The sequence below is a fragment of the Armigeres subalbatus genome, chromosome 2 (assembly GCF_024139115.2).
Source record: "Armigeres subalbatus isolate Guangzhou_Male chromosome 2, GZ_Asu_2, whole genome shotgun sequence".
NCBI lineage: Eukaryota > Metazoa > Arthropoda > Insecta > Diptera > Culicidae > Armigeres > Armigeres subalbatus.
In genome coordinates, this window is record NC_085140.1 from 63,362,920 (window position 1) to 63,387,248 (window position 24,329).

The 24,329-nt window shown below is 41.0% G+C and overlaps 2 protein-coding genes and 1 long non-coding RNA gene across 3 annotated transcripts in view; all 3 read left to right on the top strand.

Moving 5' to 3' along the window:
- Positions 1 to 462: 462 nt before the first annotated feature.
- Positions 463 to 2,654, top strand: LOC134214457 (zinc finger protein 502-like). Its single transcript, XM_062693826.1, has 4 exons — positions 463 to 637; positions 701 to 1,778; positions 1,898 to 2,131; positions 2,204 to 2,654. The coding sequence occupies exons 1-3, from the start codon at positions 568 to 570 to the stop codon at positions 2,118 to 2,120; spliced, it is 1,371 nt and encodes a 456-aa protein (XP_062549810.1). The 5' UTR covers positions 463 to 567; the 3' UTR covers positions 2,121 to 2,131; positions 2,204 to 2,654.
- Positions 2,655 to 6,251: 3,597 nt separating this feature from the next.
- Positions 6,252 to 7,085, top strand: LOC134214458 (uncharacterized). Its single transcript, XR_009979795.1, has 3 exons — positions 6,252 to 6,685; positions 6,834 to 6,890; positions 6,961 to 7,085. It is a non-coding gene; the product is annotated as an uncharacterized LOC134214458 (long non-coding RNA).
- A 2,856-nt stretch (positions 7,086 to 9,941) lies between these two features.
- The window catches only part of LOC134208753 (uncharacterized), a 33,891-nt gene continuing 19,503 nt past the window's right edge, over positions 9,942 to 24,329 (top strand). The window contains exons 1-8 of the mRNA XM_062684652.1: positions 9,942 to 10,276; positions 10,346 to 10,479; positions 10,593 to 10,920; positions 10,990 to 11,123; positions 11,379 to 11,688; positions 11,754 to 11,878; positions 11,945 to 12,224; positions 12,296 to 12,426. Coding sequence (XP_062540636.1) covers positions 10,035 to 10,276; positions 10,346 to 10,479; positions 10,593 to 10,920; positions 10,990 to 11,123; positions 11,379 to 11,688; positions 11,754 to 11,878; positions 11,945 to 12,224; positions 12,296 to 12,426 — 1,684 coding nt within the window. The 5' untranslated portion in view covers positions 9,942 to 10,034. The remainder of the gene's footprint in view (positions 10,277 to 10,345; positions 10,480 to 10,592; positions 10,921 to 10,989; positions 11,124 to 11,378; positions 11,689 to 11,753; positions 11,879 to 11,944; positions 12,225 to 12,295; positions 12,427 to 24,329) is intronic.

Here is a 24,329-nt window from a genome sequence, read left to right on the forward strand (position 1 = left end):
TACACGGACAGATAAATCAACCCAAACTTTGAGTTCAATATACGTACTATTGAGAATATCGCAGAAAAAAATTACCCAAATTTGGGTAGTTTTCCCTTTCTTTCCCATGATTGCTATCAAAACTAGAGCAAGATGCAAACACCTCACCGAGATTGCTCAGCCTAATAACCCAAATTTGAGTAAATTCAGTATTCTCCATTTTGGGTTGATCAAGGTCCGCTTTGGATAAATTAAACTCAGCTTTGGGTGAATTGTTTACATGGGATTTAAGGCAAACTACCTAGTGCCAGAAAAGTCATTTTACTCAAATTTGGGTTATTGGCCCAAACCACGGTTTTGAGTGCAAACAACCCACTTTTGGGTAGTTTTGGTTTTCAGTGTAGGCCTATTGCGGATGACAGGCGTTTCACCCTCCTGGCTGATCGAGACTTTCGAGATTTTTTCCTTAAATCCGTGTAATGTCATTTGACGGATAGTCTGATTTTCCAAATAAATACAAAAATTAATTTTTGTTATGAAATCCTGTTTTCAAATTATATTTTATAAGAAGTAAAATTACAAATTAAAATGTCCCATGAAGTACCGGAGATCTCATGCCCTGATAATTCAACAATGTATGAGTCGCTGAATGATTCAGGTTCGTATTTATGTTCATCATTTTATTTAGTCTACAGAAGAACTTTCCATGATTCCCACTCAGATTTGGCCAACATAAAAGATGAAGCTGATATTAAAAATCCGCAGAATAGCAGTTCATGCCACATCTTCTGTACCTTATGTCTACGGAGCTGTGCTCCCCATATGCTGCTTGAATTCAGTTCCTACAATGACCACGGAGTTGTCAACGTACGCGTAGCTGAGCAAAAAGTGCATCATGCGATAGGATTGTCTCTGAAGCTGAAACAGCACGGCATGTGCCTCACTTGCTGGATGTTGATCGAGCTAATTACGGACTTTAAGGAATGCTGTGTAAAGGCTACCAACAAGCTTTCCGGGCTCTCAATGGGTTTGGCAAATGACGATGAGTGGAATTCTGAAAACATTCTTAATGGAATCGATAAAAACCGTAAAGTTATTTGGGAACATATCGCTCTGATTGATTCGCAAAACAAACTTGCTTCCTACAAAAGCTTAGATACGGAACAGAATTCGGTATCCCTTTCAGATGTAAAAGTAAATGATTTTATGGACGATGTTCGCAGTGATATGCGAACAAAAACTACCGTATTGAAAAGAAAATATCCTAAAAGAAAAAGTTCTGCCCGGAGCAAACAATCTGGCGTCGATGTTGATGTTGACGAACATACGAGGGAACAAACTCCAAACAACCCGACTGTAGAATCTGAACCCAGCGAACTGGAGAAAGATAACTACCAAGTAATGATTGCTTCATGCGACAGCTGTGTCAGAAAATTCGATGGCAAACGCGCTCTCAAAATGCACAAAGCGCATTGCACATTGGAATGTCCATCGAGCAGGAAATACTACAGCTGTCCGATTTGCACGGCCTCATTCTCCGAGAACAGCGGTTTAACATTCCACATGAACAAACACAAAGGCACGAGGCCATACAAATGCCGAAAGTTTTGCGATAGGACCTACGCTAGTAACTACTCCCGCATCAAACACGAGCGAGCATTCTGCGAGCAGGAAAACCGTATTTGTCCGATTTGCGGGGCATCGTTGAAGAACGAGGGTTGTCTTAATAGACATATGCAGCACGTACACGGTGAAGCAAAGTATGCCTGTGAAATATGCGGCAGAAGGTTCAGGAATCAGTAAGTTAAAAGTTTTCAAAAAGGAAAGACAAAGGATTGGGACATTTTTTGACACAATCACAAAATTGCTTTAAATGTACGAAAAATTCCTTCAATTATTATTGATTGATTTCTTCTAGCAATGTTCTGGCCGACCATAGACGGGTGCATTCAGACGAGCGAAAGTATAGCTGTGACGAATGCACCAAACGATTCAAGAGTCCGTTCGCGCTTAGAAATCACAAGCGAATTCACTCGCCGATACGGCCATTTCCCTGCCATGTGTGCGATCATGCCTTCTACTACAAGGTTCTTTTGAAGGCTCACATCCAACGACATCATGGTTCAAATGCTATTGGATAGCATCATCGACGGTAAATATGACAGACTGTTTTGAAAAATTGTTTTTAAATAACGTGCATTATTTATGATTATTCTACTTCTAGGTGTGAAAGACCTGGTGCTATGCAATATGAATTAGGTATTACTCCATTGATTTGATTAAATACCTTAAATCATTCAAACAGTATATAACAATATACTAATAATTATACGTGAGGGCTAATGGAAGCGGTGAGGTCTCCCGATTTCTTACTATAAATCTCACTGAAAAGCCGGAATAATCCCCTACGTAATCATTGTATCGGCCCTTGGTATTATCGCAACGATGCTCAGTCTGAGATATTATTTAATCAAATCAAATGCAGTAAAATAAATAAAAAATATAGATCTTAAACCATAGCTCATTCGAAAACATGCTGGGTACGCTTCTTTGGAAATTAAGGATTTGCGTTGACACTTCCAGCCAGATGTTTCGTTCGACCAGCCAATAATGTTTCTCACTACTATTGTCCTACATAAAATAAAATTGAAATAAATATGTACTGAACATGATAAGCCATTAGTGCTGTCCAATGAGCAGCTCGAAGTTGTTCCCGTTCTGCTCGTTCTTTTTTGTCAACAAATGGACATGAGAGGGATGGGAAAAACTTCGCGCTACTTCAAGCTGCTCATTGGACAGCATTATTATGAGACAGAGACAGTGCCGTAGTGCCGATCAGCTGATAGAAGTGGTTTGGGTGGTGGGTGGTGGTTTTGTTTTGTTAAAAATGCATCATCATTTCGTCATCATCATAATCATTTTGCTCCATTTTCGCAAGTGTTCCTTGTGAGGAATCGTTCAAAAATTACGTCAAAGGTTTGAGGGAGTTCTAGAATTTTTGACAGAGGAAGAGGGGGGGGGGGGGTCTCATCTTGTGTTACGCCCAACAGGAAAAAAATACCTTATTACATTTTAGAAACAATTTGATTAGCTAAAAAATATTTTTATTTGCTGTTGAGGGAGTTAATTAGGGTAAAGTGACCAATAGTGGACCCTCAACCAATAGTGGACCCTCCAGCCATTTATGCATTATTACTGCACAATGTCAACATTTCGCTATGAAATTCTATCGGAAAAACCTCCCGTATAGAAAAAAACCTCAAGTTGAATGGTGTGAACTGTACAAAAACAATTCAATTTATGGGAGACAATAAAAAATATTGTTTTTGTATTGTACAAATTCTTGTACTAATAAACCAATCTATTGTATTTACAATAAATTAACAATAATATTTATTTCTACGACAGAGTTTATTGTTCATACTAAAGATTTACAATATTTTCTATTGTCCATGAAAATTAAATGATAATACGATTTTCAAAATGGCTACACTGTTAGAAATCGAATGTTCAGGCACCCGTGCCAATTTTAAGTCTTGGTATGTTGTTCATTTTTTCAGTTTTCATGATTATATTAACTGTATTATTTTCTTTTCAATGGTCATCATGTTTAATTTTGCAAAGTGTCAGCTACGTTGTGGCATGGAAAATAAATACGACGGTCCAGGTCCAGGCCAAACCATCCAGATCCGGATCAATCAGTTTAGGAAGCTGCTGCTGTCTGGCAGCGAGCTGATGATGGAGCTGAGCTGGGTAACAATAAACGACTCTCTGGGCTATACGCAACGCTCAAATTCAAGACGACAGACTCGCAGTTGATGGAATCCTGCGATCAGGATGTGAACCGTAAACCTCGCCGTAAACCGACAATCGAATTGCAAGTCGTAATAGTGGAGGCCCTATTGTGTGGAACTTCAACGAAGATTAGGGTGCCAGTGGTAAATCCAGTTGGATATTCTCGTCGGTGTGAGAGTAAGTAACATCTCGTACCAAACTAACCTAGGGCCACCAGGAGCTCTATATCCGAGCGATTTGGATTTGATCGCCACGCCACAAAGACAGGCATCAACCGGTGTACAGATGTGAGTGACCGATAACAACAATCCGAAACTGCCTTCGAACAAGTGGCAAGGAATGTGTCTCCGGAGTTTGTCATTCGATACTCCTGTCTCGACTCCTGTAGCATGGTCAAGCAACGGCAATAATGTTCACGCTGGAGGAAACTTGTTGCAAAAATGTTGCCACTAGCACGTCAGGCGGGTCAGCAGCCCTTCATCTTTTGGAAAACCAGCACACTGACTAAGGCGATCGCCGCGATATGATGTAAATTCCATAGGAATTTATCACAGAAGTTTCCCATGACACTGCGGAACTGAACTTGATTACCAACGGGGTCGATATCAGTAGCAGTAGAAGTACCGTCGTAGGGGGTGACAATGGGTCGAATGGAGGTAAGAATGAGTCACTGTTTCAACCACTTGAAATGCTTGTAGATTAGATTGAATGCATCTGAGGGCCAGAAGACTAAAATATAAGAGACCTTTTTGAACGGTTTTGCTGTACGACTGGCTAGATACGTTGTATAAACTTTCAACTCGTGTGAAAAAAATATCCTTTTGCAAGTTTCATAAAGAACTATAGTTATGCATATCGTCGGATAGCGCTATCAAGAAGGCCTATTCCGGAGAAAAAAATTAAAATAGACTTAAAATTTTATTTTAACGATTTCGACACATTTTTGCATGTTTTCGATGCAATTAAGGTTATGGATGGATAAATAGTGCTGATTATGTGCTTTTAGGAGTTTTTGCTGCTTAAAATACCATAAACCTGGGAAATAGGAATAGAAATTGTGATGCATTTTTTTCGAACGGCATTTTCTCAATGTTTACGTTTTGGCTGTAGGCCCTTTTCAAATGTTACGCGAGATCTAGTAACTAAAATATCTTTTTATTTAATGGATCGTTTTCTTTGTAGGGTAAAATGCCCAATAGTGGACCCCCTAGTAGCGAAATTTTGCTCTTCCTGTCATACGGCTTAGAAATTTTCAAAATATTGACTCTGCTTGATAGGGTAAAGTGACCAATAGTGGACCCTCAACCAATAGTGGACCCTCCAGACATTTATGCATTATTACTGCACAATGTCAACATTTCGCTATGAAATTCTATCGGAAGAACCTACCTTACAGTCCTATGATTTGATTACATGCGTTGGAAATGCTATGGAAAGTCAAATTAGATGATTCTTTACAATTCTATAAAAAAAATAAACACGAGAGTGTCCATTATATCCAGTTTTCCGCGAGCGGTAATGGCCGCCAGCTTGCCTGCGGGTTAGTCTCTGATTTGACGTTTCTGGAGGTCAACTGCACCCACCATTCAAGCATTTTGATCAATGTGGCATATAAGAAGGCTTGAATTCACTGAATCAGCACCTTCTTATATGCAACATTGGTCAGAATGCTCGGAGCGGTGGGTGCAGTTGACCTCCAGACACGTCAAATCAGAGACTGAACCGCAAGCAAGCTGGCGGCCATTACCGCTCGCGGAAAACTGGATAGGAATATTTTGGGGGGTCCATAATAGGGAAGAAGAACGTCCCGAAACGGGACATGAAAATCAAATGAAGTGTCGACTATAGGGAAGCAATTTCCTATTATGGACCCCCAGGGGGTCTACTATAGGGCGAATTCAGTTAGACTTTAAAATGTTTATTTCAACGAATAACGTCGTGTATTTGGGTGTTTTATGTATGTATCGTGAAGAGGGGATGCAGAGCTTGTTGTTAGATATCAAGCAGAGTCAATATTTTGAAAATTTCTAAGCCGTATGACAGGAAGAGCAAAATTTCGCTACTAGGGGGTCCACTATTGGGCATTTTACCCTATATGTTTTTACATATTCTGAATCTGCATGAAAAACTGAGCCTAACCCAAATTTTTCATAATTTTTGGAGCCCCGAAACTATTTTTAATTTGCATTTTAAATTTATATGGGACTAAAAATTTGTTCTTATGCTGCAACTTTCATTCTATACATTTTGAAACACAAAACAATAATTTTTATTGTTTACTTATTGTCATAATTTCTGTTCTAAACAATAAAATGTATTGTTTCACAACTGTTTCTACAATTTAAATGGCTCATTATTAATTCATAGAGTTTGCTGACATATAATCATCTTTCTCTTTCAAGCACGTAGAAAGCATAGGCTAGAAGTCCTGTAACGGGTAGACTGCCGTAACAAATTAATATACTTATACACACACTTAAATCCCAAATTTCACCTCGGTAATGATTTTTACCGAGTTTGTCCAGTAATTCTTAATTTAAACCGGAAGCTCAGTAAAGAAATTCACAATTTACCGAGTTCCGTAGTAATATATACTGATGCCTCAGCACTCTAAAGTAAAATACTAGACTCGGTAATGTAAATTACCGATTTATTCGGTTTTTATTGAAACTTTCAATTCTGTCAAATAATTCTACGGAGCACTCGGTAAAAAAAATAAATTTTACTGATCATACGGTAGCTTATTAACCGACCTCTCTGTTTCCGAAAGGCTTTCGTGACGCTTGATGTGCCGCCATATTTGTCCACAAAAGTTTTCTTCGAGCTAGTGGTTTCAGCGCTTTTCGTTCATCAAAATTTGCAAATTTCATCCAGTTGTAATGGAAACAATTGCATTAGATCAACTCTTCCGGTAAGTTTCGATAATAATATGAGTATTTTTCGTCAGTTTTCATAAATAGAATATGAAATTGAATTCAGTATCAACATTTTGTTCTGATAGCCTTCTTTGGCATGATGTATTTGTATTTTAATTCCTCTAATTTTCTCTCATGTTCAAGGAATTCGTTTATTGTGCGTTGATAGTTCGTCCTCTTCAAATTTAATTAAATATTTCGGTAAGTTGAAGCTAAACACTCGCAACCTTGCTCGCTACCAACAAAAAATAAAAACGATTTGAATTTTCAGGAAATCGACAGCATCAGCATCCATTTTTTTGCCTCAGGTTGAAAAATTCTACATTTAAGTAGCACAAAATGTTTTTGTAAGGAAAACGCCCTGCCAATATAACTCCTCGTTATTATCAAATCGAAATCAATAAATAAGTGAGTTACAATGAAAAAATATATTGTTTTTCTTTTTTCCCTCTTACCAAAAAAAACGTGAAACTATACATTTAATTCGGTAATTGGTACTACGGAGGTCCGTATTTTTTTTACAAATCGCCCTGTATTTTTTTACCGAGTGTTCAGTAATTATTACAAATTAGCTCAGTAATATTTGACATTTCGTTATCGGAAGGGCAGAACCGAGGACTCGGTAAACTGTTGAACTTATATTAGTAGCTATTAGAGGATGCTATCGAAGGGTGTTAAAATTGAATTTGTTTACTTTTCATTGTAGGCCCTAATCAATTGTTAAGCGAGAGATAAAGATTGTCGCTGTCGTCGCTGTCCGGAACATCTTTTGCTGGCGAGGATAGGGGAGCTAAATGTCAAAGAAGGAAAATCCATACGATTTGACAGGTATGTACCTGGGTGGTGCGGATAGAATCGATTTGGTTGTCAAACTGAAGCCAAAATTTTCTATTGTGCCGGAGCCAAACATTGAAGATTGTGGTTATGTTCGTTTCTGATCTAATATTGAGAAGTATTGTTATTATTTTGGGAAAAAATAAAAATAAACTTTGTTTGAGTTTTGTATTCTTTGTAACAAATATTCTCACATTATATTTCGAGTGGAAAATAAGTGGGAATGCAATTAAAAAGCACTCGTTTCGAAATTTCTCAGCAGCTGATTGGAGCATCAATGTATGTAAACAATCGTAAAGTCATGTAGAGTCTAGTGCATTTCTGCGCCCTCATGCAGCGTGGAAAGAGAAATTCGAAGAGCGGGAAATGTTTGACAGCCAAGTAACTGCAAAATAATTTTGTTTATGGGAGTGATTTCAAAATATCCCTCTGCTCCAGCACCCAGGTATGTACCACACATGTTTCGGACAGCAGAACAAAGGGAACCGAAGCGACAATCTTTATCTAGTAACTAAAATATCTTTTATTAAATATATATTTCAAGACAAAATTTTCAAAACGACTTTCTGCTTTTGTAAACAAAGATTCAAACGACGATTTGACGAATCTGATAGCTCTCTCACGCAAACCAACACCACCAATAGGGTAAAATGCCCAATAGTGGACCCCCTAGTAGGGAAATTTTACTCTTCCTGGCATAAGGAGTGGAAATTTTCAAAATATTAATTCTGCGTGATATCTAATATCAAGCTCTGCATCTCCTCTTCACCATACATACATGAAACACGCAAATACTCGACGTTATTCGTTGAAATTAACATTTTAAAGTCTGACTGAATTCGCCCTATAGTAGACCCCCTGGGGGTCCTTAATAGGAAATTGCTTCCCTATAGTCGACCCTTCATTTGATTTTTATGTTCCGTTTCGAGACGTTCTTCTTCCCTATTATGGACACCACAAAAATATTCCTTTAATGGACACACTCGTGTTTATTTTTTATAGAATTGTAAAAAATCATCTATTTTTACTTTCCATAGCATTTCCAATGCATGAAATCAAATCATAGAACGGTAAGGTTGGTTCTCCCGATGGAATTTCATAGCAAAATGTTTACATTGTGCTGTAATAATGCAAAAATGGCTGGAGGGTCCACTATTGGTTGGGGGTCCACTATTGGGCACTTTACCCTAGTTTCGACCGCAACATTTTTTTGCGCACGGACAGATAAATCAACCCAAACTTTGAGTTCAATATACGCACTATTGAGAATATCGCAGAAAAAATTTACCCAAAATTGGGTAGTTTTCCCTTTCTTTCCCATGATTGCTATCAAAACTAGGGTAAAGTGCCCAATAGTGGACCCCCAACCAATAGTGGACCCTCCAGCCATTTTTGCATTATTACAGCACAATGTAAACATTTTGCTATGAAATTCCATCGGGAGAACCAACCTTACCGTTCTATGATTTGATTTCATGCATTGGAAATGCTATGGAAAGTAAAAATAGATGATTTTTTACAATTCTATAAAAAATAAACACGAGTGTGTCCATTAAAGGAATATTTTTGTGGTGTCCATAATAGGGAAGAAGAACGTCTCGAAACGGAACATAAAAATCAAATGAAGGGTCGACTATAGGGAAGCAATTTCCTATTAAGGACCCCCAGGGGGTCTACTATAGGGCGAATTCAGTCAGACTTTAAAATGTTAATTTCAACGAATAACGTCGAGTATTTGCGTGTTTCATGTATGTATGGTGAAGAGGAGATGCAGAGCTTGATATTAGATATCACGCAGAATTAATATTTTGAAAATTTCCACTCCTTATGCCAGGAAGAGTAAAATTTCCCTACTAGGGGGTCCACTATTGGGCATTTTACCCTATTAAGCTATCAGTACACTGTTTGTCATAATGACAAATATTTGTCAAGTCAGCCTGATATCCATGTCGATTTCTGGTCAGTCTGACAGATATCCGGATAAACTTGACAAATATTTGTCATCATGACAAACAGTGTACTGAGGGCTTTAGAGCAAGATACAAACACCTCACCGAGGTTGCTCAGCCCAATAACCCAAATTTGAGTAAATTCAATATTCTCTATTTTGGGTTGATTAAGGTCCGCTTTGGATAAATTAAACTCAGCTTTGGGTAAATTGTTTACATGGGATTAAAGGCAAACTACCTAGTGCCAGAAAAGTAATTTTACTCAAATTTGGGTTATTGGCCCAAACCACGGTTTTGAGTGCAAACAACCCACTTTTGGGTAGTTTTGGTTTTCAGTGCGTGTACAGGGGAGAGGGAGAGTCAGTGATTTGTGACAGAAGGGGGGTTGAAAATGCCGAAAAACGATGGACGTAATTTTTGAACGGTCCATAAAACTGTTTGAGAACTTGTGAGAACTGTCACAAAAGCTTTGTTGTTTTTAGCGTTTTCGGACTTTCGGTCCAGTTTTTTGTTTCTGCGATCTCCAATTTTAGAAAAACATTTTTTGACCCATGTTTTATTCATGATGGCTAAAGCTAGTGCCGGTTTCCCCAAGCGCAGCCAAAATAAAAGACGAAGCTTCTGGTCATCAGTTCAAATTGACCTGCTGCTCGAGTTGTGGGAGGACAAGATTGGAGCTCTTCGTGGGACGCGTAAGAACAGTCATGTATTCGAAGAAATACGGCAGAGTTTCAACGACCATGGCTACGATGTTTCGGCAACAGATATTATAACGAGGGTCCACAACCTAACAGCACGTTACAAGTACTGATTGCACTTTTAACTTATAATAAAATTTATTTTATATTCATACATATTTGTTTTCCCGAATAGGAGAGAAAAGGCTGCATTGGCGCAATCGGGCGAATCGCAGTCAGAGTGGCCGTTGTTCGAAAAAGTGAATTCCATTCTCGGCAGCTTTCAAAGGCCTAATGTGTCCTCTGTGATTGAGGACAATTCGAATGGAGGTAAAAAAACATTCTTCACAAACTAAATATTTTTTATGAACCACATCACATTTTAAATCTACATTTCATCATGCTAATTAAATTCCAATCATACACACAATTAACTTTTCTAGATAACAATTCTGCGCCATTGCCAAGACCAATTGACCATCCGAACAACTTGGCTTCTGATAATACCAAGCCTTCTGATGATATAATCGGTAACATTGATAAATCCGACGCCAGTTCCCCCAAGCGCAGTCGACATAAAAAACGAAGCTGGCCGCCAGAGCGAATAGACTTGCTCCTCGAACTGTGGGAGGACAAAATTGGAGCTCTTCGTGAGACGCGTAAGAATAGCCATGTGTTCGCAGAGATACGACAGAGATTTAACGAGCATGGCTACGATGTTTCTGCTGGAGATATAATAAGGAGGATCCACAAATTAACAGCACGATACGAGTACCGATTTAAATAGAATTTATTTTTTTATTTGCATTTATATTTATACACTTTCTTTTGCACGAATAGGAGAGAAAAGGCTGCAATGGGACCATCGGGAGAATCGCCTTCAGAGTGGCCGCTGTTTGAAAGGGTAAATTATATTCTCGGCAGTTTCCAGACCTCGAGTGTTCGCTTTGTGGATGAGGACAGTATGGATGAAGGTAAAGAAATAATAATTAACAATCTTTACAAACTAACACTGATGGTGAACAGAAAATAATAATAGGTATGTGATTGATTGAAAAGGGTGGTTCTGTAAATGATAAGCTAAGACTGGTTCTAATACTTCAGTGTGATTTTGTTTTCACTCTTTTGCAAATAAGTGCCAGAGGCTGACTATATAATTGTTTTGTATGGCGGATTGCTGGCGTGACGTTTTTCCTACAACGCGTGTTGCAAACATTAAACTTTTGCAGATAACAGTTGGCTACGACACAATGATTACTATCCGAACGACTTGGTGGCTTCGGATGATATAATCGGTACAATGGATAAAGCCGGCGTCGGAACTTCCAAGGACAACAAGCTTCAAAAACGTTCATTCTGGTCAGCAGCGCAAGTAGACTTGCTTCTCAAGTTGTGGGAGGACAAAGTTGGAGCTTTTCGAGGGGGGCGTCAGAGCAGTCGCGCATTCAGAAAAATTCGACGCAGTTTTATTGATCATGGCTATGATGTTTCAAAGAAAGATATAATAACGAGGGTCCACAACATCACAGCACGTTACAGGTATTCAATTGGTTGTTAATAATATTTGTTTTCTTATATTTATACACTTGTATTTACCCGGATAGGAGAGAAAAGGCTAAAATGGGACGATCGGGTGGAACATCTTCAGAGTGGCCGCTATTCGAAAGAGTGCATGGTATCCTTGGAAGTTCCCGCATGCACAATGTGAATGACGACAGTACTGATGAAGGTAACTTAAAAATATTTATCACACTTCGTCATGATAAAATGTCACGCACATGCTCAACTTCTCCAGATAGCAGCACCTCGTCTTTGTCTACGCGAATGGAAAACCTTCCGGACCACGATACAAGTGGTCCCTCCCAGAGCAACCGACATAAGAGACGAAGCTTCTGGACATCAGCGCAAGTAGACCTGCTCCTCAATCTGTGGGCGAACAAGATTGGAGCCCTTCGAGGAGCGCGTAAAAATAGTCACATATTCGAAGATATACGGCAGAGTTTTATTGACCATGGCTACAATGTTTCGGCAGCAGACATAATAACGAGGGTTCACAACCTAAAAGCACGTTACAAGTAATGATTGAACTATAATTCACCATTAATTTTTTGTGTACCTATTTATATATTTATGTTTCCCCGTGTAGGAGAGAAAAGGCTACGATGGCACAATCAGGAGAGGTTTCAGAATGGCCGCTATTCAGAAAGGTGCATTGTATCCTCGCCAGCTTACAGTCAACCAATTTTTCCCCTGGGGTTGAGGACAGTATTGATGGAGGTAAATTAAAATAATTGATTACACACTACACTGCTGATGGTGAACAAACAATGATGGACAAGCGGTATATAGTCAAGGATGTTATCGACCATTTAGTAATTTGCATTCGATCATTTAGTAGTTTGTCAATAATTCATTCCAAGAGTTGAATTTCAAAATGTGTTGGTGGACTTCTAGTGTGAAGGTTGTTCTACAACTCTGCCTAATGGTTCATTGTTTGAATTCCACTAGTGACGGATTTATAGCTATAGTTTCTGTAACTTAGACTAAATGAAAACAAAATTCCAATTATTTAGTTTGAGTTAGTGCTACTAGCGCTACCCCGTATTTGTGTGAGACTACCGCAAAGCATATCTTTGTACATGGCAGAGCTTCTCGCAATAGTGAGTGCAGTGCGTCTCATCAAAAATTCCCCTAGGGGAAAGTACGTTGTGATGACAGACAGCATGAGTGTCTTGAAAGGTCTTCAATCGAGAGACATTAATTCATCAACTCCAAAGGCCTGATTCGAAATTTAGGAAACAGTACACTTAACGGAGTCCGAGGGTTTTGGCATCACATTCTTCTGGGTTCCTTCTCACAGTGGCGTTGTCATGAATGAAGAAGCAGACGAACTGGCAAAAGAAGCGTGCATTAGCGGAGCGGAACAACAACATCAGCTGACTCATCTAGATATTAGCTAGGACTGCGTACTACGTAAAGGACTGGCAGGATACCTGGTCCGAAGGAACAAAAGGTCGTTTCTGCAATAGTATTCTGCGCACTGTCTCTCAGCAACCCTGGTTCATGGACGATCCGTTCAATCGAAGACAGGTAGTCATTCTGTGTAAGCTTATCAGCAACCACTCCCGCCTCCCGGTTCATCTCACACGTAACATGATTATAGACGACGACACGTGCTCTTGTGGCGAAGCGCGTGGTGATCCAAATCATGTGTTATTCGAGTGTGTCAGATTTGTAAATCAGAGACATAAACTTTGGGCAATTCTAACTAGAAAACATATAATACCAGATCTGCAAATTATACTTAAGAAAAAAGACATTAACATTCTTACTACTTTAACAAATTTTGTAATTGAATGTAATATTGATATGTAGTAGGTTGTAGCTAACACTAGCCAGGCTTTGTGTATATAAGTAAAGCCAAATAAAAACCAAAAAAACCCAAATTAATCCACCTAGCGGCTTTCTCGTGCATGGTAGAATAGAATGTACTGAAAAAATCACATAAGAAAGGTCAAAAAAGCACTTTAGGGGAATAGATCGCATATTTTCTATCATTTTGCATGTTTTTGAATTAATTACTATGCATTTCCACCATTCTTGAAAAAAAAAATTTACGATTTAAAAAAAAAAATTCCAGGGGAACCCTTGGGAAAAAACGATGATTTTTCAATAATTCCAAAATGCAATGTCCGATCGGGCCAATTTTCAATAGAAAACAATGGGACCGCATTCTCCGTCGAATGCAACTTGTTGCGAGTTAATCGGGTAATGCAAAGTTCCAAAAAGTGTGTCTACAAAATTTGTACACATACACATACACACATACACACACCCACACATACATACGCACATACAGACATTACCTCGATTCGTCGAACTGAGTCGATAGCCTCACGAGTCCTATAGCCTTTCGGTACAACTTTGTTGTACGAGAAAGGCAAAAATGCTACTAGCGCTATTTCTCCGTTATTAGTTGAATTCTAACAACGTACCATTAGGAAGAGTTGAAGAAAAACCTTCGCACTAGAAGTCCACCATACAACACATTTTGAAATTCAGCTTCTGTAATGAGTTATTGAAAAACTACTAAATGATCCATCGCAAATTACTAAATGATCGATAACATCCTTGTATGTATATAGTTATGTGTAGGTTATGTGCAAATCCATAAATCCGTTTGTTGACGCGTTGACCCGCTCATGAAAGTTTAATACAAACATCCATAGATTCGCCTACTACTGTCTGCCTGTAATTGCATGTCTGCCCCATTGCTGGGATTATTATTTTTTATGGGACAGATATGTGATTACATGGCACGGCAAATGCTGGGTAAAGCGTACCATTGCACAATGGTCCGATTCAGTTATTTAGCGGGAAAAAACTATTTTCCTCCGTTTTCGTTCTATTTAGACACTTGGTGTCTTCAGTGAAGTTGTTTATAATAAAATATTGCTTCTTCGGTCAAAAAGTTCGATAGGGTGGTCCTTATCGTTTCTCAAAACTGAAGTTAAACTTTTTTATTTCGGGTTTTTTGTGGATGACCTCTTCAGAAAACTTGCAGTAAACATTATTTGATGCAACTTTGCCGAAGACACCTTGTGTCTAGCACATAAATTGAGTTCAGTAAATGAAATTTTCGATTTTAACCTAGGGTGGCCCCAAAAAAATCAGTTTTTCTATCCTATCTTTTTTGTTTTGAGTTTTATGAGAATGCGGTCTTCAGAAGAAATGAAGAGCAAGTGATGGTGCATACTTTTGTTGAACACATCATGTTTATAAGTCTTACCCTTTAAAAGTTATATGCAATTTATACCGAAAAACTATGCAATCTCAAAATGCCTATATCTCATGGAGATGGTTCGATTAATTTTTTTGAAGGTGTTATCTGAAAGGGCACATATATAGTAACTTTTACTGCAAAAATTACGGGAACGTATTTTTTTTAAATTGAATAAATCGACTTTGAAAATTTCTTCGGATTTTTTTTTAATTTACTAGTATTTCACTATATATTAAAATTATGAGTAAATTACCTTCGGCAAAAGTTCAAATTTAAACTAAAAATACATATCCGATTATTATTATTTAATCAGACTAAGGCCGAAGTGGCCTGTGTAGTATACAAGAGTCTTCTCCATTCGGCTCGGCCCATGGCTACACGTCGCCAGCCACGCAGTCTACGGAGTCATCTTCCACCTGATCGATCCACCTTGCCCGATGCGCACCTCGCCTTCTTGTGCCCGTCGGATCGTTGTCGAGAACCATTTTCACCGGGTTATTGTCCGACATTCTGGCTACGTGCCCGGCCCACCGCAGTCGTCCGATTTTCGCGGTGTGAACGATGGATGGTTCTCCCAGCAGCTCATGCAACTCGTGGTTAATTCGCCTCCTCCACGTACCGTCCGCCATCTGCACCACACCATAGATGGTACGCAGCACTTTCCTTTCGAAAAATCCGATACAAAACTTTTATTAACAATAACGTACGCAACTTATTCTGCTTTGATTTCCTTCCGACTTCCGAAAATAGTTTCAAAGGACGCCCGCCCTTTCTGGCTTTTGTGGTTTCCTCTGGCGTTTGATCATTATTTTTGAGCCAAATTTTCTTACTCATCCAAGATGCATTCGATGAAAAAAAAAACTATTTTTCCATTTTCTGTTAAATTCAATGCTCATCCATCGAATTTGTTTCAGCAAAGCACTCTCATCAATTTTCCACACGGAAGACATTTGCTTCACATGCTTCAAAATTTGCACAGGGCTCTTCTTGTAATCGCTTCCTGTGATTAGCCAGTCTGTCATTTTTATTTTTCACGCATGCTACGACGCAGTTTTGTATCGGATTTTTCGAAAGGAAAGTGCTGCGTACCATCTATGGTGTGGTGCAGATGGCGGACGGTACGTGGAGGAGGCGAATTAACCACGAGTTGCATGAGCTGCTGGGAGAACCATCCATCGTTCACACCGCGAAAATCGGACGACTGCGGTGGGCCGGGCACGTAGCCAGAATGTCGGACAATAACCCGGTGAAAATGGTTCTCGACAACGATCCGACGGGCACAAGAAGGCGAGGTGCGCATCGGGCAAGGTGGATCGATCAGGTGGAAGATGACTCCGTAGACTGCGTGGCTGGCGACGTGTAGCCATGGACCGAGCCGAATGGAGAAGACTCTTGTATACTGCACAGGCCACTTCGGCCTTAGTCTGATTAAATAATAATAATCGGATATGTATTTTTAGTTTAAATTTGAACTTTTGCCGAAGGTAATTTACTCATAATTTTAATATATAGTGAAATACTAGTAAATTAGAAAAAAATCCGAAGAAATTTTCAAAGTCGATTTATTCAATTTAAAAAAAATACGTTCCCGTAATTTTTGCAGTAAAAGTTACTATATATGTGCCCTTTCAGATAACACCTTCAAAAAAAAATTAATCGAACCATCTCTATGAGATATAGGCATTTTGAGATTGCATAGTTTTTTGGTATAAATTGCATATAACTATTAAATGGTAAGACTTATAAACATGATGTGTTCAGCAAAAATATGCACCATCACTTGCTCTTCATTTCTTCTGAAGACCGCATTCTCGTAAAACTCAAAACAAAAAAGATAGGATAGAAAAACTGATTTTTTTGGGGCCACCCTAGGTTAAAATCGAAAATTTCATTTACTGAACTCAATTTATGTGCTAGACACAAGGTGTCTTCGGCAAAGTTGCATCAAATAATGTTTACTGCAAGTTTGCTGAAGAGGTCATCCACAAAAAACCCGAAATAAAAAAGTTTAATTTCAGTTTTGAAAAACGATAAGGATCACCCTATCAAACTTTTTGACCGAAGAAGCAATATTTTATTATAAACAACTTCACTGAAGACACCAAGTGTCCAAATAGAACGAAAACGGAGGAAAATAGTTTTTTCCTGCTAAATAACTGAATCGGACCATTGTGCATTGGTACTTCGCGTACCTGAAGGAATAAAATAGACCCCATCTCGCGGTCCTTAGCCTCTTACCCAGCAACTCCTATCCCTACCTCCCCGCGGTGCTGGCCGGGATACGAGCAACCTTAGGGAAGATCGGGTAACCAACCCCGGTGGGAACTATGGTCGTATGCTGACAGGGAAGAGGGGGTTTGCTCCTCTTCGGAGGTGCAAATCTTATTGAGCGTCTGTTCTCCATGTCAGGATCGGCTCACAACAGCGTCTGTTCTCCATGTTAGGGGCGGCTGATCATCGTCCGAGTGCCAGCGAGGGACTCTAAGTGAAACTGTGCACCATGGTCCACCGGAAATAAGGAGGAATGGTCCTCCGGAAATTTAGGGGGTTTGGTGTCAGGCCCTGCAAGCCAGGCCCTGCCTTTAAAAATCATAAGCAACGAACAATCAACAAGAGAGTACGGACCGGAACCATCGGCGAAGACCACTGCGACGAAAAGGGACTAGCGATTGGAAACTCGGTTCGTGGAACTGCAAATCTCTCAACTTCATCGGGAGCACACGCATACTCGCCGATGTGCTCAAGGACCGTGGATTCGGCATCGTAGCGCTGCAGGAGGTTTGTTGGAAGGGATCAATGGTGCGAACGTTTAGAGGTAATCATACCATCTACCAGAGCTGCGGCACACACACGAGCTGGGAACAGCTTTCATAGTGATGGGCGATATGCAAAGGCGCGTGATCGGGTGGTGGCCGATCAATGAAAGAATGTGCAGGTTGAGGATCAAAGGCCGGTTCTTCAACTTCAGCATAATCAACGTCCATAGCCCACACTCCGGAAGCACTGATGATGATAAGGACGCATTCTACGCGCAGCTGGAACGTGAGTACGACAGCTGCCCAAGTCACGACGTCAAAATCATCATAGGAGATTTGAACGCTCAGGTTGGCCAAGAGGAGGAGTTTAGACCGACTATTGGAAAGTTCAGCGCTCACCGGCTGACGAACGAAAACGGCCTACGACTAATTGATTTCGCCGCCTCCAAGAATATGGCCATTCGTAGCACCTACTTCCAACACAGCCTCCCGTATCGGTACACCTGGAGATCACCACTGCAGACAGAATCACAAATCGACCACGTTCTGATTGATGGACGGCACTTCTCCGACATTATCGACGTCAGGACATATCGTGGCGCTAACATCGACTCGGACCACTATCTGGTGATGGTTAAACTGCGCCCAAAACTATCCGTCATCAACAATGTTCGGTACCGACGACCGCCGCGGTACGACCTAGAGCGACTGAAGCAACCTGATGTCGCCACTGCATACGCGCAGCATCTCGAGGCAGCGTTGCCGGAAGAGGGTGAGCTCGATGGGGCCCTTCTTGAGGACTGCTGGAGTACAGTTAAAGCAGCCATTAACGACGCAGCGGAGAACAACGTCGGGTATATGGGTCGAAGTCGACGGAACGATTGGTTCGACGAAGAGTGCAAACAGATTCTGGAGGAGAAGGACGCAGCGCGGGCGGTCGCGCTGCAGCAAGGTACCCGGCAGAACGTAGAACGTTATAGACGGAAGCGGAGACAGCAGACCCGCCTTTTTCAGGAGAAGAAACGCCGCCTGGAAGAAGCGGAGTGCGAGGTGATGGAACAGCTGTGCCGTTCTCAAGATACACGCAAGTTCTATCAGAAGCTCAACGCATCCCGCAAAGGCTTCGTGCCGCGAGCCGAAATGTGCCGGGATAAGGATGGGAGCATGTTGACGGACGAACGTGTGGTGATCGAAAGGTGGAAGCAGCACTACGAGGAACATCTGAATTGCGCTGAGAGTACAGGCAGTGAAAGTCAAGGCAGCGGAGGAGATGACTACGTCAGTTCAGCGGACGATGGAAGCCAACCAGCCCCCACCTTGAGGGAAGTTAAGGATGCCATTCAACTGCTAAAGACCAATAAAGCAGCTGGTAAGGATGGTATCGGAGCTGAGCTCATCAAGATGGGCCCGGAAAAGCTGGCCACTTGCCTGCACATACTGATAGTCAGAATCTGGGAAACCGAACAGCTACCGGAGGAGTGGAAGGAAGGGGTTATATGCCCCATCTACAAGAAAGGCGACAAACTGGAGTGTGAGAACTTTCGAGCGATCACCATCCTTAATGCCGCCTACAAAGTGATATCCCTGATCATCTTCCGTCGTCTGTCACCATTAGTGAACGAGTTCGTGGGAAGTTATCAAGCCGGCTTCGTTGACGGCCGCTCGACTACGGACCAGATCTTTACTGTACGGCAAATCCTTCAAAAATGCCGTGAATACCAGGTCCCAACGCACCATCTGTTCGTTGATTTCAAGGCGGCATACGACAGTATAGACCGCGTAGAGCTATGGAAAATTATGGAAGCTTACCAGACTGATCAAAGCAACGGTGGATGGTGTGCAAAACTGTGTGAAGATTTCGGGCGAACACTCCAGTTCGTTCGAATCGCGCCGGGGACTAAGACAAGGTGATGGACTTTCGTGCCTGTTGTTCAACATTGCGCTAGAAGGTGTCATGCGGAGAGCCGGATGTAACAGCCGGGGTACGATTTTCAACAGATCCAGTCAATTTATTTGCTTCGCGGATGACATGGACATTGTCGGCCGAACATTTGCAAAGATGGCAGAACTGTACACCCGCCTGAAACGTGAAGCAACAAAAGTTGGACTGGTGGTGAATGCGTCAAAGACAAAGTACATGCTTGTGGGCGGAACCGAGCGCGACAGGGCCCGCCTGGGAAGCAGTGTTACGATAGACGGGGATACCTTCGAGGTGGTCGAGGAATTCGTCTACCTCGGATCATTGCTAACGGCTGACAACAACGTTAGTCGTGAAATACGAAGGCGCATCATCTGTGGAAGTCGGGCCTACTACGGGCTCCAGAAGAAACTGCGCTCAAAAAGATTCGCCACCGCACCAAATGTGTCATGTACAAGACGTTAATAAGACCGGTAGTCCTCTACGGACATGAAACATGGACAATGCTCGAGGAGGACTTGCAAGCACTCGGAGTATTCGAGAGACGGGTGCTTAGGACCATCTTTGGCGGTGTGCAAGAAGACGGTGTGTGGCGGCGAAGAATGAACCATGAGCTCGCCCAACTCTACGGCGAACCCAGTATCCAGAAGGTAGCTAAAGCCGAAAGAGTACGATGGGCAGGACATGTTGCAAGAATGCCGGACAGCAACCCTGCAAAGATGGTGTTCGCTTCCGATCCGGCAGGTACGAGACGGCGTGGAGCGCAGCGAGCGAGATGGGCAGACCAGGTGCAGAACGACTTGGCGAGCGTGGGGCGTATCAAAAGATATTTTAGTTACTAGATAAAGATTGTCGCTTCGGTTCCCTTTGTTCTGCTGTCCGAAACATGTGTGGTACATACCTGTCAAATCGTATGGATTTTCCTTCTTTGACATTTAGCTCCCCTATCCTCGCCAGCAAAAGATGTTCCGGACAGCGACGACAGCGACAATCTTTATCTAGTAACTAAAATATCTTTTGGCGTATCCGAGGATGGAGAGATGCGGCCTCGAACCGTGCATTGTGGCGTCAAATTGTTGATTCAGTGGTATCTGTTTAGATGTTAACTAAATAAATGAAATGAATGTGATTACATGCAGTTTAGGTTTAATTCCAGTAGCGATTCCAGTTATGATTGAGGTTGTGATTCACGAAATAAGGGGATTTTCATTAAATCAATTGATACTAATAATTTAACAAAACATCTTAATTATCATTTTTAGCTTAACATTAATAATGAATGTCCTGGGGGGAGGGGAGATTTCTGAAAAAAAAAATTTCGAAAAAAAAATTCCAAAAATTTTGTCTCTGAGGGGGGAGGGGGTTATGCATGCCCAAAACCGCACTCCCTACGCCTCGAGCGGCTACCTGCTACCAATGGGCCTTTTCATGAGACGTTTAAAAACAGCTGATTTTACCGTCAATTGACAGTTTTTCTATGAAAGTGACAGTTTCGGGGTTGCGGGCCTGTTTAGCGGTTGTAAACAAGTGCAGTCTCGGCAGTGTCACATGAAAAGGCCTATGAGATATGGGGACCGGTTTTATAGCATCGACGTTGATGTTACAATGAATTTTATTGTTTTTCTATCCAGCTTTCCACGCTCGGTAATGGCGGCTTGTCGGTGTGTAAAAATCAACCGGTCACTGTACTTTTTGACACTAGCTGGAGGAAAGCTCACTGGCGTTCCTGGGTGAGGGGAAGGGAAGAAAGGCCTTTTCGCCAGTGAGTTTTCCTCCAGCTAGTGTCAAAAAGCACAGTGACCGATTGATTTTTATACACCAACAAGCCGCCATTACAGAGCGTGGAAAGCTGGATAATATTTTTTATTCGGGATGTTATTACTGTTGGTACAATCACCGATAAAAAGAGGTTACGTAAAAAGAATTGTCGCTAAACCCTTTCAGAACGGCTTTTTTTACGCAGATTTTACGTACAAATTTGGTTTTTTTCATTGGATGCTGCCAAGACTAGTATAGAAAACCCAACTTAATCCACCTGAAGTGAATGGAACCCTTCTTAAGCCCCAAACGCAATACAACGGAACGGCGACGGAAACGGAAAATTTGACAGATAGCCCATATATTTTCTGTCAAATTTGCCGTTTCCGTTGCCGTTCCGTTGTATTGCGTTTGGGGCTTTACACTTTTGAAAGGTTGTGGGTGCAGTGCATAATATTACAATTTCTATGCATAAATATGAAAATTTTCCGCCGGAATTTGGTCCTCGTCTATTTAAAATGAGGCCGGGATTTTAATTTTCCGTGTCCAAATCACGAAAGCATCGCATATGTATAAACACATGGGGAAAAATGCCTCCGTTGACATTTAGCGCCCTATCCTCGTCAGCAAAATATGTTTCGCCAGTGACAATCTTCCTCTATATTGTCGATGCAGATAAAATCAAGAACATGTATGAACTTGTCTCAACTACGTCGCTGGTCGCTGGCGACCCTTTCCAGTAAGTGCTCCAGCGACGCAGGCAAATTCAATGCGTCGCTACAGCACCAAACTGGAAAGCGCTCGCTGGTTGAGCGACGCGACGGTCCAGCGACGTTCCAGCCGCATAGACAATCCAGCTTTTTACGCAAGCCATGCTATAAATTTTGAATCACCCCTTTTGACGTGTCCCGTGTCCAACCATAATCTTTATAATTTAATCAAAGTATGCTTAGGCATGTTAGAAAAATATTGATAAGTCCATGGAAACGTCACAAAACCAAATGTTTTCATTAACTATTGTTGTGTTTCTGGTTTTTACCAGGTTTGTACTACATAATTTGTACATTTTAGGCAATTCAAGGGCTGCGGACTGCTAACCGTATTATTAAATACGCCTTTAAAAAGGGGCAAGAGCGTTAGACTACATACTGTGGACGAAATTACCATTGAGAGAACAAAACCAGTGCCAATAAGGGTGAAATACGGTAACAATACAGCACGCAAGGTTAACTTGAGATGATTTGATTTGATGATGATACTACCATCTATTGTAGCAAGGCACCTGCCGATAGCACTGGCCATATCTGACAAACGATTTGATCATAAGTATATTATTGTTTGTATTTCATCAAACTCCTGTATGAAGGGCCAAAAATGGGTGGGGTGGTTCCATAAGCAAAGACACTTATGCGAATCCACGGGATGAATAGAGAATCTCCTTCCAGAAGAAAGTTCGTACATACAATAATATAATCTAGCCCTCGAATCCCAGACTGACCCAATAGATGGGGAGAAGAGCCCGCCCTTTATCCACGAGATGTTAACAATAGGAAGTTGGCGATTCCACTCTTCCTATCCAAATCGCTTCAATCGGGTGCCCTGATGGTTTTTTTATGTTATATATGTAATCATGTAGTTTGAATATCATTTGGTAAATATATATTATATAATGGAATTATCTCACCAAGTTTCAATTTGACCTTTCTTCAACACCAGCTAGTTTTAGATTTATACCATCTTCAGAGATGCAGAACCAACAGTTCGTCAAGAAATGTCCTGGTTTAAATCGGGGAATATGCTTCGTTCTGGTTTAACGATCGCGAAAATAGGCTTCTTGATTTCCTTCTTTGCTAAGCACGCAAGGTTAACTTGAGAAGCTAAAACTAAATCATTCTATTCAATGCAATGAAAAAGCTGAATTTGGGACTCCGAACGTATCTACGTCGGTGGTTTAATTTCCGTCGTGGGTACTAAAACTAAAAAAAACGCCACGTTTGGGCTACACTAAATCATAACGCTTCTTCTGAGCCTTCGTTGGGATACGGATGAGTGTCTCTTTTATTGGTTTTAGAGGGGATTTAGAATGCCGTCACCCTACTCTCTTTCTTTTCCCCGTAGGCATATGACTTCTCTAAGCTCATGATCTCTTACACAATAAAGTGCTCGACGGCACACTACCAGCCTTTTCCCGATCGAGAACCTGTTCAGAACATCCACTCCGGGGCGATGCATTCTCTTCAATTTTAAAAAAATGTGCTGATTTGAGTTTATTTATAGAAAAGATGATGGATTAATCTAAAATGGGGTAGACTGGGAAAAATTCAATAGAGGAGTCTCATGAAGAGTTTTCAGATTGTTTGGCGCAAAATGGGTGGACCACTAGCACTTGTGTAACTACTGAGTTCATTTTCTAGCGCTGGACTTTGAACACCACGATCGATTTGTTTTTATCAATACGACTATCCAGGTATTGTTCTAGAACGTATCGTTTTCTTCAAAGCGATAACGCTGGGAGTTGAATATAACATTCTTTATCTAAATCCTTACGATTGGCGCAACAAACTTGGCACTTTGTATCCTCACAGACTTTTCTAGGTACTTGATCTTGTTAATGCCTAAAATAAACAGAAAATTAGTTATTCATTTTATACATAAAAACTAACCAGTTCTGGAGATCCAGTCATTTTTTCAAAACAAAACTGAAAAGTCTGACAGTAGTTGACGAACAATAAAATCGATGGCTACTGAGACGTCGCCAAGAGCGTCGCCATAAGTTTGTACACAGCATACGTCAAAGTTGATTCACCCCTTGTTTATTTATAGCTAGCCTAAAAAGCTGGATAGTTTGGGTTATCTTTATTGTCTACTGACATGCTATCCAGTTTTTCGCGAGCGGTAATGGCCGCCAGCTTGCCTTTGGGCTAGTCTCTGATTTGACGTTTGTGGAGGTCAATTGCACCCACCG